Source organism: Dermochelys coriacea, chromosome 2 (assembly GCF_009764565.3).
Source record: "Dermochelys coriacea isolate rDerCor1 chromosome 2, rDerCor1.pri.v4, whole genome shotgun sequence".
NCBI classification, from domain to species: Eukaryota; Metazoa; Chordata; order Testudines; family Dermochelyidae; genus Dermochelys; species Dermochelys coriacea.
The window spans coordinates 9,858,631-9,877,395 of NC_050069.1; the positions used below are offsets into that span (position 1 = coordinate 9,858,631).

The following is an 18,765-nucleotide window of genomic DNA, read 5'->3' on the forward strand; positions in this document are numbered from 1 at the left end:
GTGCAAAGATTCTGCCGGAAATCAGTCAGGTCAACAGAAGTGCAGTCAACTTCACTTTCTGATTCTTGGCTCTGCTGTGTTTGCGTTCCAACCTGTAAGCGTACTTCTTGGATATATCTGTTTTCATTTACGTTGTTTAAAATCATCGAAGTTTCTACTGGTCAAGTCATTTAAAAAATGACCTTCATAAAAACTTAATTTGGAGCCAACTCTGATGGCAAAGGCCCTTAAACTGGAGTGATCAGTGGCCTGTCTGGTGCAAAACAAGCAGGAATTATCATTCCAGAATAAGGGATTCCAGCTATCTGATGGACCTTAGTAGGAGCTGTGTGAAGAGTAGTATTTTTATTGCCTCCTTGGACCATTTAATCTTCAAGCAGAAATGAAAGTGTTGCCTGTTTAACCATTCAGCATTTTCCCCCCCTTCTGTCTCGGGTAGAGAGATGGTGTGTCCAGGAGAGGATGTGGTTCAGGAAGTCTGGGAAGATTGCTTATGCTTAGATGCCTGACTTCTAATGTACATTCCTTGTCTTTCAGTATATTCACCACAGCCCTGGAAACTCAAAGCGAGGATTTGGCATAGACACTGCTATCCTTTCGTGCCAGGTTTACATCTCCCAGATTCTGGTGGCCTCAGCACTTGGTGGAGTGGTGGATGTAGTAGGCACAGTCCAGGTTATTCCAATGGTGGCATCAGTAGGCTCCTTCCTGGGCTTTTTGACAGCTACATTCTTGGTGATTTATCCCGATGTCACGGAGGACCCAAAGGAAGAACAGAAAGGACTGAGCCCTCCAGAGACCACCGAAAGCAATGGTGTGGATGCAGAGAAACCAACTGCTATAAAGCTCTCGCGTAAAGGGGCAGCCTCGTCAGAATTGGAAAGCGAGTCAATAGTTTGAACTGGTCATTGTTATTTATACACATTCCAAGCAGTTCAGGTGCATGAATGAGGACATTCTTAAGGAAAAAATTCTGACTCTCTTCAGTAGTTACTTTTTGCTTAAATTGCAGCAAAAAATGGCTCTTTCATGCAAAAACGTAGATGAAATTCTGTAGTCCTAGGATAGGTTTGAACAGATAGCTATTACGCTGATTGCTTTCTCTACAATTTAGAAATTGTCACTTCTGAACACTTTTTAAATTAAGAACACAGTTAGATTTCAAATATATAAATCTGCAGGTACATTGTTCGTTCTTGCATGTTTTTTAAAATGTCATGACAGATTCACAGTATATACAATTAGCAGTTTAGAAAAATGACGGTTGCTTGCAATTTTTAGACTGTAATTGAAAACAAAAGCTATTTTGACCATAGGCTTCGCTAATTTTTTTGTCTGAACATTTCAGATCTTGCTAATGTAATAGGTGAATCAGATGTGGTGACGCCTTTCTCTCTTTTTTTTTTTTTTTTTTTTTTTTTTTTTTTTTTTTTTTTTTTTTTCCCCTGTAGACACAATATTTGGTTTGACAGCTACAATTTTTTAACATTTGTTTGGATTTCATCCTATTTTAGTGGGTGCAATTACTACCAAGTATTTTTCTTTGCAATTACTTATGTTTTAAAAAAGCAATACCTACAGTTTAAGAGAACTGCTGTCAATTCTTTTATTCAAACTGTTCAACAAATCTGTTCCCAAGTACTGCCGCTTGTCAGAAATTGATGGTATTGCGTGTATGGTTTAGCTGCTGATGGAAGTAACAGCAGCTGGGAAGGTGATCAGCACTTGCAGCAAGCATTTGCAGTGAGTGCAGAATTTAATGAGCGGCACTGGAACATGCTGTGACAATTTTAGCAGGGAGTTTTGCATGTTGAACTTACTACGGTTGATTTTTCTCTCGGCATTTAAAACTGATCATCTCATTTTGATGAAACTGCAATGGAGAAGGGAATTTCATTCAGTTGGCTTCATGGAATTGATGTGAGGATTCTCTTTAGAGGGGAAGGAGGTTGTTGATTGCACTTCTATGATCCTTTAACCTTCTGGCTGGGAATCACAATAGTATAGTCAGTGTCAGTACAACAAGGTAAACCGAAGGCCTACCTCTATAACTTTATGCCATAGTCTGGTTATATAAAAATCTGTGTCAGAAAGAGCTTTGGTTCTTAAAATCCAATCCAGAAGCATGTAATGCAGTTCCTGTCCCTACACAGGAGTTGTATACTGGAGCTCTTTTGAGCTGCTGTCCTGATTCCTTCAGTCTGACCTCATTACCCTCTTGCATAATACTGGATTCAGGACATAGCTGCAGTGCAAAGAAATTTCCTGAGAAGAGCGATAGGAAAGATAACTATTTTTAACTTAAATGCTTAACTGAATTTTTAGCAATGCCCAAAACCATGGATAGCTGTAACTCAGATGCAGCAGCCTTTTAAAATGTCTTTATAAACAAAACCAACAAACTTCCGGTCCTTACCTTTATAAGAAGTGTTCATAACTCTATTTACTCATTTCCAGGTGGAACAGAAGAGGCTACAGCAAGTTCACAGGTTTAGTCAAGCAAATCCAGACCACTGTTGTAATATTTCTGCCGCCTCAAACTCATTAAATAGTCGCAGTACTTTAGAATGCGTGTCTGAATCATGCTGCAGTATAGTCATTCAAAAGCAAAGTATATATATTTCAAAATGAAAAGCTGTTTTTAATTACTTGAATTGTAAGTGTATTTAAGAGAATATATATTCTGGTGGAGTTGAGGCTAACTGGCCATCTTGCCAATGTCATTGATAAATTACTGATGGCATCATATGTTTTCTTCTTAGCTGAAGGATTTTAGGCAGTACTCATGTCTCCCTCTGGCGGGCATGAATATACTGTTTTTACATTTGAATGCTATGAAATTCCATCAAGTACACAGAATTGCACAGGACTCTTGTTTGAAGTGTGTTAAGGAAAAGAAGTCTGTTTTTTTGTGTTTGTTTGTTTTTTGTTTGTTTTTTCTCTGTGAATATTTTTATTATTAGAACACTTCTGAATTTTGTGTTCAGACAGGAGACTAATACTACTGAAGCATTTAAGACCTTATTGAAGAAATCAGTTGCTAGAAATATTTCTCACTGAACTCTTGGAGTGAGTTTTATCATCTCTGTGTATATAGTCTAGTAGGCTTCACATATAACCGAAATGCAGTGCTGTTTCACCATAAAACTGGCATTCCTGTGAAATACAAACCTAATTGTACAGTTTTAAAGTTTGGCATCAATATTTTATTTTAAAATACTCTAAGGATTCTGCTTCTTTGTTAAACGGACACAGTCAGTAGATCTTAGTTACTGACACATAAAACAAGTTTTAAAGTTACCATTGCGTGTGAGATTTGTCTATCAATTTAATCTTTCATACCAATCTGGTCCTTTTCCCTCTTGACAGATGTTTCACTGGATGTTGTTTAAATTAGCATTACCCAGCATAGCACTTTCTTGAGCCAAAATGTGCACTGGCATCATAAGCTGGTGACAATTTAGCTTTGGAAAGAACAGTTGGCTGCCTCTTGCTACATAGTGAACAGAGGGATCATAAAACTTTGCTTTTTGGAGCTGGGCACATGCACATTTACTCCAGCCCCCCACTTCCCCACACAGACCTCTAAAAGAGGGAGGTGAAGGTTTGGTTGTAGGGTGGAGCTCAGTTTCAGATCCCGAGGATTTCAATCAGGTCAGATGAATTTTGTGCTGGCCAGCCTTTACCAAGCCTCTTTCCTAAGAATTGGAGACTAGAATGTGCACAGTTTGGGCTGGGAAAGCATTGTTTAGATTATCACATTAAAATGTAAACTAGCTATGCTGCTTTGTAGCACGACGTTTTACTGCACTGCAGCAAAGTGAAGGTCCCAGGGAAACAATCATTCAGTGTAAACACGTTTGTGTCCTGCTGGCAATACTTCATGTTTGGGTAGCCCTGCCTAGGCCTTCAAAGACTTGCAACCATAGTAGCTAGTTCCACTGCCTAGCCAGGTTATGGAGCCTGACGAAATTAAAGATGCTTTTCAGCTTTGGACGTGGACAGGTTGCTGCTTAGTGATGATTATCGGAAGTTTTTAATTCTAGAGCTCTTCGATTTTTGAGAGATTCCCTTTGTAGCCCAGGCTTTTCCATGGGGTAGGTAACGTATCCCTTATCTTCAACTGCAAAGAGATTGTTACTTTAAGGTTGCACTAGTCAAACCCATCAAAGTGTAATCACCTTATTTCTTATTGTGGAATTGAAGGGAGGAAAAAGCTGAGGGAGTTGTTTAACTTTCTGGTGACTCTAAATAGTGTTTAGGTATGCCATTATTACTACTTAGTCCACTTCATCTTGTGTATGCTATCAAATAAGATGCATACTGTAGCAGGTTTAAGTTTTGGTAGTTTAATTCTTCCTGTATTTCTCTTTATCACATAATATGTTACATCCACTGATTAAAAATCTGTTTCTTGATAACACTTGACAGCTTTAGGTTCATGTTCTTAAAAGGTTAAATTAGTTAAAAGTATCTCTTTGCATCAGATATCTGGTTGCTAGGCATCAAATCTAGCATTATGCTGCGTAAAGTCAGAGAGGCTTAAACATAACCATTTTTGGAAATTATAAAATTGAATTGGCTGCATTGATTTATCATAGTCTAATCATATTTGAACCAAGCAGCTCAGTAAGGATTTCAAAAAATAGAAGCAATAATTTCTTAGGAATGTTTTCTTACAATTACTCAAATTATTTGCATGGAGATTTATTACCTAAATAACCTTTAAATAATTTTAAGCTGATTTATCTCTGATCCACTCTGTCAACAGTCAGTTCAGGACAACTGTTGGCAAGACAAGACACATGCCTTTCACAACAAGGTGCAAAGAAGCATTTGGAGGAGAAACAACAAATCCAGTGCAAATTACAACTCTCTGAATCTTGTGTCCTTTTTCGGCCTATCATAGATGGGCCTTTGTATAAAATATGGAAAGTTCCCCACCTCAGAAGTCTGACCAGCAGGGACGCTTTGAACGTAGACTCCTGCTCCAGGGAATCAGAATTTCCCCATCACTAGCCACAGGTTTATGAGCAACTTTCACTATGGAAATTCTGGCTGACTGATTCAGTTGTGAAACATGCCAAATGTTCCCAAGAAAGCTATTTTTTGTGTTTGTTTTAAGGGGCATGGATACTATAGCAGGGGAGTCTGTCTCTCGTAGGAATTCCTCTTGTCCCAGAGCAGTTCAATAACTACATGTCAGAGGTGGCTGTATGGGGAAGTACGTTGTTGAAGGCAAATAGTCTCTCTAGAATCCATATACCTACTCGTGGGTTTTGGTGATCTAGGACTTGCTCCAAAGCCCAGGGAAGTCAATGCAAGGACTTTCATTCACTCCAGTGGGCCTTGGATCAGGCCCTTAATACCCATTAACAACTCTCTGGATTAAGACTAAATTTACAAACGGGAGGAGGAGGAAATTTAAATAGTTTTGCTGGAGACAACAGAACCACAGCTGGTGGGCTCCCTCCTTGAAGCCTGTTTTGATAGTCCAGATTATTTTTGTTCAACATTTCCATATTTTTCCTAACTGCAATTTAATGTGATTTGGTTGCGTGACATCCTGTGGTTCAGTACCTAGTTTTACCTCTAGTTTATATATAGAGTGTAAAATGTTCAGTGACAGAACTAGAGATAAAACTAGGAACTGAACTGTATAGTTGGGGCCAAAATATCCTTGTTGATTGTATGCTCTTCCTGAATTGTACTAAGTAATGTGTTTTCACTTGAGTTCTTCCCGTTTTCCCCATTTCTTAGTCTGCTGCAAGATGAACTAAGCTATAAAATATATATCCTGTTTAAAGAACACCTGCATGAAATTCCAAGCATCTGAAGTATCTGTTGTGGAAGAGCGATTGGTTTTTATTTGCAGCTGTCTTTTCCTTGTTTTCTGTTGATAGGCCAAATAAATGTAATGCACGCCAAATGTTGCACATGAATGGTATTGATGACTGTGTAAGAAATACCAAATTTTATTTTTCCTTAAGGTGATTTTTATGGCTATAGATAGTTCTTGAGCTTAAGCCGCCACACTGCAAATTTGTAAATTTTCATTGAAAAGGGTCATTCTCAAAGGATAAGCTACCCAAAGTTTTCTATTTCTCATGTTGCATCCAGAATAAGCATATTGCAAATGCATCTTCTCCTTACTCAAATGTTGAACTGTTTTTATTTTAAGGGATTTTTCACTTCAGCAAGGGGAAATTGTATCAGGACTTCCACAATCTCACTTGTGCATGACTTCAGCCAGTCAGGGCAGAAAGGTACCACCATTAAGATGCTTGGTTTTGCCCTGATTAAATTGAAGATAATTTCCTGTAAGAGTGATTTGAATTTCTAGACCTGAACATCCTTCAAATTTGTCTTGCTTTTAACCTTGCCTTTCCAGTCTGCAAACTGTTGCTGTGGCCCTCTGCGGGACAAATAGTTTTGTCTGATGCAGAGGGGACTAAAAACCTGTTGCATCATACAGCATCCTTTTTAACCCGATGGCAATAGGAGCTGTCACTTCTGATGCCAGCAGTAAACAGACGACTTGTAGTGCTGTAGCTGCTGTCACTGTAACACAACTGCTAACAAATCTTTTCCCCAGCAAATATTTCACCCTAATATAAACATACCGGGTCTCCAGTGCAAACTTCTGTAAGAGAGAACCCACCACATGAGTTCACGTTCCATGAACTCTGGCTCCTTTTTTTCAAATTTTAAAATCACATTTAAAGATCTAGGAATGTACCCCTAAAACACTATTATTAGCATTATTGATATAATACCCACTAGTGCCAGATTATTGCCAAGTTGTATTTAGTAGAACAAACCTCAGATGGAATTAACTCTGAACAAATTGGTGGTTCCTAATTTTTCTTTCTGATGTAACATGGACACTCAACCCTTTTGGTAGCCAAATGACCAGCTTATTTAAAATGCCTCCTATTAATAGAAAGCTGCATATAGGCATCTCCTAATGAAAAAAAATTTGGTTCCATTGTGAACTGGCCATATGACAACTACTTTTTTATCAACTTATTAAGTTGGGGCACTATAATAGCTCTTGCTGAGTTTAGCAATGTTTATAAGCGTGTGTTAAACACATAATTTTTATGAGGAAAAAGGGATAAAGAAAAGCAATGTCACAGATGAATGTGTTTTGAGTAGACAGCATACTTTTTTATTTCTACACTGTTAAGCTTATTTTCTGTTTTTAAGGTCAAACTTTATTGCATGAGAAACTTTTACTGTGTTCTGCACTTTGTTCTCTTTTGTATAATCTTGATTTTTTCATTTATGCATAGAAAAAAATGGATTTAGAAATACTCTACTCCACATTGCATTGTGTTCCAATCTGTTGTTCTACAATTCAATCTTAATAAACCTTTAAATAAGAGTTTGTATGTGTTCCTGTGTGTGATGTCTGAATCGTAAGTACAAGGGCCGGTACTGTCCTTGAAAACGCATGTATGCTGCATATCTTAGTCAAGTGTTCTGGAGAGTCTGCGAGCGTGACTTGGTTTCAAGACTGAGCCAAGTACTCTTGCCCTCGAATATTAACTTTCTGTGCAGTTTCTGGCAAGTCATTTAACCACTTTCTTCTTCACATTCCTCAGCTGTCAAATGAAAATAATAATCCTCAACCTTTCAAGGTTTGAGAGTCTTAATTAAATGTTTATACAACTCAATGTAAATACAAAGTGTTACAGTTCGGGCCTCGACAGCGCTCCAAACACGTTATACCCTTCACATATTTGACTAACACTTGTGACATTGTCATGACACAGTGAGAAATATTAGAACATACCATCTGTCGAACACCAAAACCAGCCTGGAATGTAGTAAACCTACATAAGCGCAGAGTGGCTTGGATCTTCTCCTTTGGATTGAACCATTCCTGTGTGTAATGAGAAGCTGTCACTGAGTTATCAAAAACGTACATCTGTAGCTAGACCATTAAAAGGCACTTGAGATTGTTGATCATTTTCAATAGCAGGTCTATAAAATAATAAAACCCACATCTGACACTAGCAGTACTGGGCTTGGATTGTACTATTATACCTTGATTTTTGCATACCAAACTTTGTAGTCTGAGCCTTGTAGATTCTGCCTGACTGCAAACCCCCATTTAGTCTCTGAACTGGCTGAGGCACCTTATGTTGGAGAGACTGCTATTGGTGACTTTGATTCCTAGGACTTCTACAGACTTCATGTTCTGGAAACTGGTTTGCTCAGGTGAGGAGGCAGTGGTTCTGCATCCATAGTTTTGTTACCTAAGATGGTACAGAGTGATCCATCTATCACTAGGCAATAACTTTACCCATATTTCTGACCTACTTAGGATCCATGTTGCTGGGAGGCACATTTGAATCCACAGTCTGTCTCTTTATCTGGAGGAAACAAAGCCCAGCTTGGCTTTGAAACCAGTGTTTGTCTGCCTTTGTCCAAAGAAATGAGTTCAAATTGACCATCAGGTTCAGTTTTATTGGTAAACGGGCAGGACTGAAGAAGTCTTGAAGGCTTCTGCAGACACATCAGTAATCAGACTTGCCCTACCAGCTGACATTTGCAAATTTGCAACATGAAGCTCTCTAAATAGGGTCTCACTTGTAATCTCCGGTGCTATTTGTCTGTTAGAAGGTTTTTATTCTGAACCCTTTCTCATGGGGACAACTCACAACTGGTATAAGCAGGTGCAATTTCATGGAAGTCAATGGAGTTGCACCTGTTACGCCAGCTCAGCCTTTTAGCTCACTTTGTCTAGTGGAGACTGGATGCATTTCGGTTTTATCCCGATCTACCTACATAACCTGTGTTTCCTAGCGTTGGTTTTAAAATAAGCTATGTCTACGCTTTAAATGGTACAGTGGCACTGTTGTAGCAGTGCAGTGCTTGATTATAGATGCTCACTACAGTGACTGGAGGGGTTCTCTCATCTCTGTACCTATTCCAGCTCCCCGAGAGGCTACGTTTAGGTCAATGGAAGAATTCTTCCATCAACATAGCATTGTCAAGACCGGAGGTTAGGTCACCTTAACTGCATCACTGAGGGGTGCAGATTTTTCACACCCCTGAGCAAATGTATCTGGGTCAACTTCACCTTTGGGTGTAAACCAGCCCTAATTTTATTACCCACCTCCCAAGAGCTTTACTCTTCAGGCAACAGAATGCTCATGGATCTGCAGAATATTTTCTTCCACATGGGAGTTGGTTCAAACTACTGCTCAGGTTACGGCATAGGCAAAAACTTATAACAATAAATGTGACCTTTAGCATGGTGACCTTTAGCTTGCTCAAGCAAGGCCTGTTGGCAGTGCCTGGAGAAAAAAAAACTTCAATTAATTGAGCTGACAGCTTACTTTGTTGCAAGTCAGAAGTTGCCCAACTTGGAATGATTTTGCTATAAATACTTCTTAAGACTCCCCTCAAAGGTAAGTCTCTCTTCTGTTCTTTAGTAAAACCACCCCCTTTGTCTAGGCTAATGTTCCCAGAACATTGGGCTACCAAGGCTTTATGCTGCAGGCTGCGAGTGATGTTGCCCACCCCTCACGCTCATGCCAAGGAAACCCCCCATCATTCAGGAATGAAGAGAAGTGTGCAATGTTCTGTTGGCATTCGCAGGACCTTTCATGGTCTGCCCTGAGCAATTGCATGACACAGGAGTTGAGTGAAGTAACCTGTCCCAGTCGCACAGGATTTTCATCATCCATGTCAAACCACAGCCTGACTTAATGTTAAAAGGGTGAAGAGATCTGAGAGCAGCCAAGCTATAAAACTGAAGTGCTAGGGGATAAGGCGGGTGAAAGAAAAGGAAAACCTAGCACAGAGGAAGTCTTAAGCCTCCGGCAATTGGTCTGCTCTGTGGTGCCTGTGAATGTACCCCATTAAGAGTATAGTCTACAGCTTGTAGCCTTCCTCTCTGATATGGCAGCTTGCTTAACGAAAAGACCCTCAAGCTCATAGTAGCTCTGTTTACCTCAGTTGAGCGTCTTCCTACATTCTGTGCTTCAAGAGAAGGGAGGCAAAGCCCATGAGGCCATCAACAAGCTGCTTCGCTTCTAATTCCTCGTACAAGGCCCTGTTACACATGTACCCAAACTGACTCCACAACGATTCTGCTGGCCACTGGTATGCTGCTGGCGTGTAGAGATAATCATCTTGGTGAGTCCTGCTTGACATGACTCTGGGAGAGATTCTCCCTCTGGAAAGAAAGGGGCTGAGCAGGGGAGAACCCACTTCAGAAAGTTGTTCCTCTGAGGGGGAGAAGAAAGATGTGCTTTACTAATGATGGTAGAGGGGAGGGATACGCTGCAGTGTGCACTAAATCCTATGAGAGAGGAAAGTGTCCTGAATTAACCAGGATCTAGAAAGAATTGCAAGCCCTTGTACTAATCCCTCCAGCAGGGGATACAACCAGTACTCTGTGAGAATATCGCAAAGGGAGGAGAAAATGCCCATTGTCTAGCTCAGGAAAAATGACTAATGCTCCTGCTCATAGCTTGGCTCTCTGATGTGTTAGGCTCTGCCCTGTGTGCTGGATGACAGATCTCCCCCAAGGCGAGGGTTCCCCAAATGGGGATTTTAAAAAGCACCAATGAATCAGCCCCGTTCCCCTTGCGAGAGCAGCCTTGCCCAGTGTTCTTGTACATAATGTTTATCACTAGAAGATCGGGAACAGTTAGTGATGTAAGGATGTTACGGGGGAGGAATGGGGTGGTTTTGGCATCAGTGGAAAAGTGCCATTGAAGACGTGAGAAAAGGGAGGTTCCATCACTCCGGCTATTGTCTACATTCAATGTTTGTTATGCCACACCATAGACTAGCCCCGCAACATTAAAAACCTTTCTGATAGAATTCTAAAGCGATAGCAACACTGACTCCAAGATTAAAATCTGTTCCATGAGGTGATAAGCCCAAACCCAAGCTCTTGCTCCCTCAAATCAGAGAGGAGTGAATGGTCACTGCTACTTGTGCCAGACACACGGTCTCACGCTGCAATGCTGCTCCTCCTCCTTAGCTGATAATGAGCATTTACTGGTGTCTAGATCTGAACAAAATACCTGGTTTTTACCTTGGCAATAATAAGACTTAGCTTCTTATGCTTTGTACTGTAACTGCGCTTATAGAGTGACCGTATATCCTGATTGTATAGGGACAGTCCCCATTTTGGGGGCTTTTTTTTATATAGGCACCTATTACCCTACCCTGGTCCCAATTTTTGACCCTTGCTATCTGGTCACCCTAAGCTCTTATAAATATAGTCCAACAGTTTGAAAGTAAATTATCACAGTCTGGTTACAGAACTGAACAACTAAATGACTCCTGGTCTAGTGGTATGTCTCCAATGGTGCAAGAAGCTTTTCAGCAAAGGCAGTTATGGAATAACCTGCCAATAGGGAAAGTTTCTTTCCAAACCCATCCATCATAGGTTGATCTATGACCCGAGGCAAACTCTTCCAAACTATTTTTTTTTAAATGCTGGATGTTCTTATCTAAATAAATATCTAATCATTTTCATGACTCCTGCTCAGCTATTCATGATATCTGCGTGGTATCTTTTGGCAATGAGTTCCACTGGCAAATTTTGTATTGTGTATTTCCTTTTTAAATCAGCTGTCTTTTAATTTAATTGATTTATTGTCCTTTTCACACATTCAGTATAAGACAGTGGGATGGGAATCCCATTCTACTTTGTATATAGCATGTATTATTTTGCATCTCTTTATCATGTCCCCTTATTCACTGTTTCTCAGTCTAAAGCAATCAGTTCAGCTCTTTTTCAATCTCCATCTATGAAAGGTTTCAGTCTTTCTCTGTCTCTGGTTTGTTACTGGCTTGTTGACTCCTCCCGGGGAGGGACTTGAGTTGTGAACCTCATTTAATAGTATTATTACTTATTTGTTTAGGAGACATGGCCCAGGAGGTGCCATTATGGGAGGTGGTGTACAAATACAGAGCAATAATACTTTGCATGCGTGTATGGCCCATGCTAATTCAGGGTGTGCTGCTTTGTTCACTGTGCTCTACGTAGTATTTTATGAGTAGGGCTGGCTGGTGGAACAGAAAATTGGATTCCAATAGTTGAATTGCCAGAAAAATTATCCCACCAAAAGCTAAAAACTTGAAAATGTTGCTGGAACTGAAATCCCATCACTTGTTTTGGAAACACTGAAACATGATCTGGCTCCCGGGGGTCACCGAGAGCCACTGCCTGAAACTGCACACTCCTCGCTATTGCTATGGCCTGTGTGCTGTGAGGGGACTGACAGAAGACTAGCAAAGCTGTGGGCAGGCACGCTGCTCCGAGGGCTGAGCCCTGCATGCGAGGCCTGCCCGACTGCTGCCTGGAAATTCTTTAACACTGACGAGAAACATCCCTCAAGGCCAGGGTCTATTTGTAGGGCAAAAATTACACTGGATCTGCTTGCACGTGATGCACGTTTGTCTGTGGGGCAGCGGGAGGGAAAGGTCAGGCTGGTCTTCACTGAGTTAATGGGCTGGGGTGTGTTAGGGCAGCTGCTCTGTTCTGCTCAGCCAAAGGGAGTGAAATGCAACGTGAGTGGGGGGGTCTGCCGCAGACACAGAGCAAGCTGCTGCACCCCCCCCCCAGGTGGTTGGGGCAGAGAAGGTGGGGGGGTGGGGGAGGGGTAGAGCAGTGGCTGGCTAGGGTTGAGTGCTGGCTTCCCTTTGCTGGGGCATGGGCCCTAGGGGCCAGACCACACAAGTCAGAATAGCCCCTGGAGCAGAGAACCAGAGGGACCCCTGCATGATTAAAGGAGGGGAAGCCATGGCTGCATGCACTCAGCCAGAGCTGGGCACGTTACAGCCGTGGCTTGCCGGGCCGGACCAGCTTGTTGTAGTCTTGCCTCAGCATAGCTCAATGCCCCCTCGAGGTCCCTACCGAAGTGCCGACCCTGGCGAGCAATGGAGCAGCATTGTGCCTCCTTCTCCTGCGATACAGCAGGCAGCCAGCAGGGGAGCTGCTGAGCACGCTCCTGGCTCACCCTGCTGCTGCAAAGCAGGTGGCGTTTAGATTCATAGATTCATAGATACTAAGGTCAGAAGGGACCACTCTGATCATCTAGTCCGACCTCCTGCACAGCGCAGGCCACAGAATGTCACCCACCACTCCTATGAAAAACCTCACCCATGTCTGAGCTATTGAAGTCCTCAAATCATGGTTCAAAACTTCAAGGAGCAGAGAAGCCTCCCTCCAGTCAACCATGCCCCATGCTACAGAGGAAGGCAAAAAAACCTCCAGGGCCTCTCCAATCTGCCCTGGAGGAAAACTCCCTCCCGACCCCAAACATGGCAATCAGCCAAACCCTGAGCACATGGGCAAGATTCACCAGCCAGATACCCAGGAAAGAATTTTCTATAGTAAATCAGATCCCATCCATCTAATATCCCATCTCAGGGGATTTGGCCTATTTACCCTGAATATTTAAAGATAAATTACTTACCAAAATCCCATTATCCCATCATACCATCTCCTCCATAAACTTATCGAGTAGAATCTTAAAACCAGATAGATCTTTTGCCCCCACTGCTTCCCTTGGAAGGCTATTCCAAAACTTCACTCCTCTGATGGTTAAAAACCTTCGTCTGATTTCAAGTCTAAACTTCCTGGTGGCCAGTTTATACCCATTTGTTCTTGTGTCCACATTGGTGCTGAGCTGAAATAATTCCTCTCCCTCTCCTATATTTATCCCTCTGATATATTTATAGAGAGCAATCATATCTCCCCTCAACCTTCTTTTAGTTAGGCTAAACAAGCCAAGCTCCTTAAGTCTCCTTTCATAAGACAAGTTTTCCATTCCTCGGATCATCCTAGTAGCCCTTCTCTGTACCTGCTCCAGTTTGAATTCATCCTTTTTAAACATGGGAGACCAGAACTGCACACAGTATTCTAGGTGAGGTCTCACCAGTGCCTTGTATAACGGTACTAAAACCTCCTTATCCCTACTGGAAATGCCTCTCCTGATGCATCCCAAAACCGCATTAGCTTTTTTCACAGCCGTATCACATTGGCAGCTCATAGTCATCCTATGATCAACCAATACTCCAAGGTCCTTCTCCTCTTCCGTTACTTCTAATTGATGCGTCCCCAACTTATAACTAAAATTCTTGTTATTAATCCCTAAATGCATAACCTTACACTTCTCACTATTAAATTTCATCCTATTACTATTACTCCAGTTTACAAGGTCATCCAGATCCTCCTGTATAATATCCCGGGGTCTTGTAGCTTTAAAGGAACAAGCAACCGTTAGCGTGGCTCTGGAAGGTGCAGGAGCAGGCTGGACATGGCTGAGCTCCTAGTGTTGGGGAAATTCAGGGCAGAAGATGACAGTGGTGGATGCCACAAGGCAGCCGGGCTGGGCTGACTGAGAGCAGAGTGGGTGCGTGTATGCTGGCTGGGAGGGCCCAGATAAGTCAGCTGTAGAGCATGGGGTGGCACTCAGGGGTACAGGGCAGGCAAGGGCACTACCCCTCACCCCAGCCCATGACAGCCAGCAAGGGTGTAGAACCCGTCACGGGGCCCATGGTGCAGAGGGATGGCCCCAGCAGGCACGTGCAAGGGGAGCTGTGCGTGTCAGCCCATCCTGCCCCCGGAATGAAGTGGCGCCAAGGCTTATTCACTGCTGTACGCAGGCCACTATCACCCCCGCCAAGAGCAGCGTGGGCCCCTTGCTCCGCTGCACCCAAAAAGGCCCAGCAGTGACTGTTAGCCCCCGCTCCCGCCCACCAGGAGCAGCCGAAGCAGGCACAGCTACTTGCCTGGTAAGGAAAGGCCAGGCCAGCCCGTGTGACACTCTGAGGGGGAGGGCGGGCACCGCCAGAGGAGGAGCAGCTGTGCGTATGTCTCCAGGCGGGCCTGGTAGCAGTGAGCACTGTGACCTCGGCCGTGATGCACGCCTGCTTGCCCCCTTTCGAGCCCTGGGAGGGCCTATGAGGTCGGCAGTCTGGGGTGGGGAGCTAGCAGAGCACATGTAATGCTCACAGACCCCAGTCGACGGCAGGCAGGATCAAACCAAGGACCTCTACCCTCTACAGCATGAGCTAAAAGCCAACTGTTGTAGAGCACCCCCCTTTATTGCTTTCTCTCTCTTTAACTGGTCTCAGGGTCATTAACTGGGACAAAACACCACACCCAGGAGGGGTGTAGGTTACACGAGCACTTTACACCCAGCAATAATGGCAGCATTGCCTCATCCCCGGTCACGCTTGGATTTCATGCACCCGCTGATTGGCCCCAAGTACGCTACCCCATTGCGCTGCCACTCATGCACTCCCAGCCCATTTGGTTTGTCTGCCTCACTCCCACACTGTGTAAGGCTTTAGCTCAGTCTTCAGCTGCCGGCAGCACAACCCAAGAGCCCTGGGGAGCTGCTTTTCTTCACCTAAAGCTACGAAAGGGGGCAGGGAGCTGATGAGCAGGAAAAGGGGCCATCACAATCAGTGCCCCCCCCTTACTATGACACAAGGTGTCTGTGTCATCCACCAGCTGCAAGACCGAATGGAAGGGGCCGAGGGCATGTGGGCTGGATGCCAGCAGATTAGTGCCAAAGGCCTTCAGAAAAATGTAGTGGGACAGGTCAGTACGGTAAGGGCTGCCACCAGCACTGGCTATGGCGAGACAGGCAGAGAATGGGGCACAGAGCTGGAGCCCAAGCAGGCGGACACCAGCTTGTTGAAGACACAGGGACAGCCCCGGCATGGGGCTGGAGATGCTGTCAGGGCACCAAGAGGGACACACTGTCCTGCTGCTCTCTCAAGAAACAGGTACGGTTCTAGGCCAAGGTGGAGGGCGGCCGAGGAGTGACTGAGCCCAGCAGGGACAATGGCAGGAAGACACACAAGTGCAGATGAGGTTTGTAGCATGGAAGGTGGCAGGACCCATTTGTGCTGGAGCCTGATGAATCAGCCGCCTCCCTGCATAGACTCGGGAACACAGGACTGGAAAAAACTCACATGATTCTGTCACTCTGCTCGTAATGCTGGCATGGCCCCTAGAAAGAGCTGGCAGGATTTGCCTCTAATGCCTCACGCTGTTAGCATTTCCCAGCCAGCTCGTGACCTGCTAAGTGGCTCACACCACACAGAGGTAAAGGCGCTGGGAGGGTTGGGGGTCTAGGCAGCAAGACCCCAGGGACTATGGTATTTCAGCCAAGCCCAGATGCTCCTACAACTTACGGGGTTTGCTCCTGGGCTATGCCAGAAGCCCTCACCCATACCTGGCCTGGAAATCTGCAAGTCTTCAAGAATGACTTGAGCATCTTCTTGCCCAGTGCATCCCCCAGTATGAAAATGAATTACTTTGGCCTCTATTCACCTCCCCCGCCAGGAACTGCTTCTGCTGGCTCCTACTTCCAGGAGTGAATCATTTTAAAATGTGGTATGTGATGCATCTGCTTACCTAAAACAGCTGCCTACACTCAAAGAGCCCTCTCCTTTAGTGAGTGTTGTTCTAACTTAATCCATCTTTTATGGGTGCAAATGATGCTACCAGATTAGAATGGTCAGTTTACACTTACTGTTCACATGTGAGAATAACTGCAACAAAAGGTTCAAGTCAGTGGAAAAATGAGGGCAAAAATATTCCCACTAAACAGTTTGCAGAATGCCTGATATTGAGCATTGGGTCCCCATGAAAATCTTTGAATTTTCTCTCCAAGAGTTAAGTTTATTTAGTTAAGTCAGGAGTGCCCTCTGCTGTCTGTGTCAAGAAACAATCGTAGTGTTTTTTTTAAAAAAAAAAAATGCACACAAAAAACCCCCCCCAATCCCGTAGAATGGAGCCAAATGAAACATTTCATTTTCCCTGCCTGGGGCACTTGCGCTTAACTACCCACTGCTTCAAAACAGCTGCATTAAGCTGCCGCTCAGTATTTTCCCCTTTGCATTTCGAGATCCGAATGAAACGGTTTTTAGACTCACTTTTGAAATGGGAACACGAAGCTCAAACAAGTTCACTGATTCCCCAGCATGGATCTGCCCCAGAAGCCAGCACACCAGAGTGTTTCTATGCTCTTATGGGATGGCCTCTATGTTAGCTGACACACCAGGTACTGGCGGGGGATTCTCCAGAGCTATGAGCATGAGCTGTTACAGCTTGCACTAAAATACCAGGTCTCTGCTGCCGTGGGCTTTAACAGACTCATGGTGTCTACAGACTGGGCCCAGAGGGATCCAGCAATGCTTACATACATCCTCTGCTAACAGGAAGTTCATCCTGAGCAACAGAGACCCACACCAGTTTGAATCCAAGATGAGCCTTGTATTTAGCTGTGACACTGATTAAGTTTCCCAGACTGGAAGAGCAGCTCTGTGCAAGCTCAAAAGCTTGTTTCTCTCACCAAGAGAAGTTGGTCCAGTAAAAGCTATTACCTCCCCCACCTTGTTGTACTAATATCTGAGACCGACACAATAACACAGCATTCGTTAAATAACTACAGGCATGTAAGAGATCCCCACTGCAGAGCCTGCTTGAGGCAGCACTGGGCTTGCATTGCCCAAGGTGCACAAAACACTATTAAAATGACACTGGTACAAGAAAACAAAGAAAAGGAGCCAGATACTGAGATAAATATATTCAGGCTAACACTGTGAAATTCAGGTTAGAGTGCTAAAGACCTAGCTGTAGTGAGACCACTAGCCTTGCTAGCTGAGAGCACCTGATGAAGGATGGTGAGATTACAAAAGGAAAAACAGCCTGATTCTTAAAGGGGGTTGAGTGCCTGCAGCTTCCTCTGACTTCTATAGGAGTGTGCTCCTCTCAGAATCAGGCCGGACATTCCAGTTTTTGAGGCAGTAGGATGAAAGAAAAAGGGGGCTCGGGGAATTAAAATGCAGTCTAATCTCCTTTCCTGGAAACTAGCAAGAGCGGAGAAAGCAGTGACCTTGTGAGCACCTGAAGGCCCACAGGAGAATGAACCACCACCACGATAGTGCCACCCAATAGAAGCTAGAATTCCTGGGCCAGATCCTGGGCTGGCGTATATTAGTATTTCCCGCAATAGACCTGCACCAATTTCTATCAGCTGAGGATCTGGACCAAGTTATTTTTTTCAAAGGGATAAAATAGCACCGAAGAGGCAATGCAGCTGCCTTCAGGAAAGCATTTGAGACCACTCCACAAACAGTATCAGTGGAGAATATACATGGGTACTAACAGGGTAGAATCTACCATACGTGTAGCCGCAGAAGTCAGATGTTCAGTGACAGCGCAGGTGATTGCAGGATGTCGTTTCTGATTTGCTTACTCAACCTATGTATGTGGTAGAATGGAAACAAGGCTGGACTAGAGTAAATATTCCTGATTAATGTCAAGTTGGGTAGAGGTATGGGGGGGGAAGGGGGGTTGGTTCCTGGGACCAGTGCTATTCCTCATCCTCACTGGAAGCTGAAAGGAAACTATAACAAACACAGGTTGTGGCTGTCCTGAAGTTAAGAGAGATTGTAAATGGTTTAAAGAACACATGATTAAAATACAATTCACTCTGGTAAGTTACAGAAGAGAGCTGAAATCTGTTGAAGTAGATCAGGGGTGGGCAAACTTTTTGGCCCAAGGGCCACATCAGGATTGCAAAACTGTATGGAGGACCGGGTAAGGAAGGCTGTACCTCCCCACACAGCCTGACCCCCGCCACCTATCCACCTGCTCCGACTTCCCGCCCCTTGACTGCCCCCCTCAGAACCTCCAACTCATCCAACCTCCCCTGCTCCTTGTCCCCTAACTGCCCCCAGGACCCCACCCCCTATCCAACCCCC

General features: G+C 43.9%; 1 protein-coding gene and 1 long non-coding RNA gene across 3 annotated transcripts in view; one reads left to right on the forward strand and one right to left on the reverse strand.

Annotated features, from left to right (window-relative positions):
• The window catches only part of SLC45A4 (solute carrier family 45 member 4), a 90,942-nt gene extending 83,555 nt beyond the window's left edge, over nucleotides 1–7,387 (forward strand). For both annotated transcript variants that reach the window (XM_038389779.2, XM_043507279.1), the window contains one exon: nucleotides 538–7,387. In XM_038389779.2, coding sequence (XP_038245707.1) covers nucleotides 538–900 — 363 coding nt within the window. In that variant the 3' untranslated portion in view covers nucleotides 901–7,387. The remainder of the gene's footprint in view (nucleotides 1–537) is intronic.
• On the reverse strand, nucleotides 1,446–12,487 carry LOC119850907. Its single transcript, XR_005291074.2, has 3 exons — nucleotides 9,968–12,487; nucleotides 9,128–9,308; nucleotides 1,446–7,888 (listed from the first exon to the last, which is right to left on the reverse strand). It is a non-coding gene; the product is annotated as an uncharacterized LOC119850907 (long non-coding RNA).
• Between the last annotated feature and the right edge of the window lie 6,278 nt (nucleotides 12,488–18,765).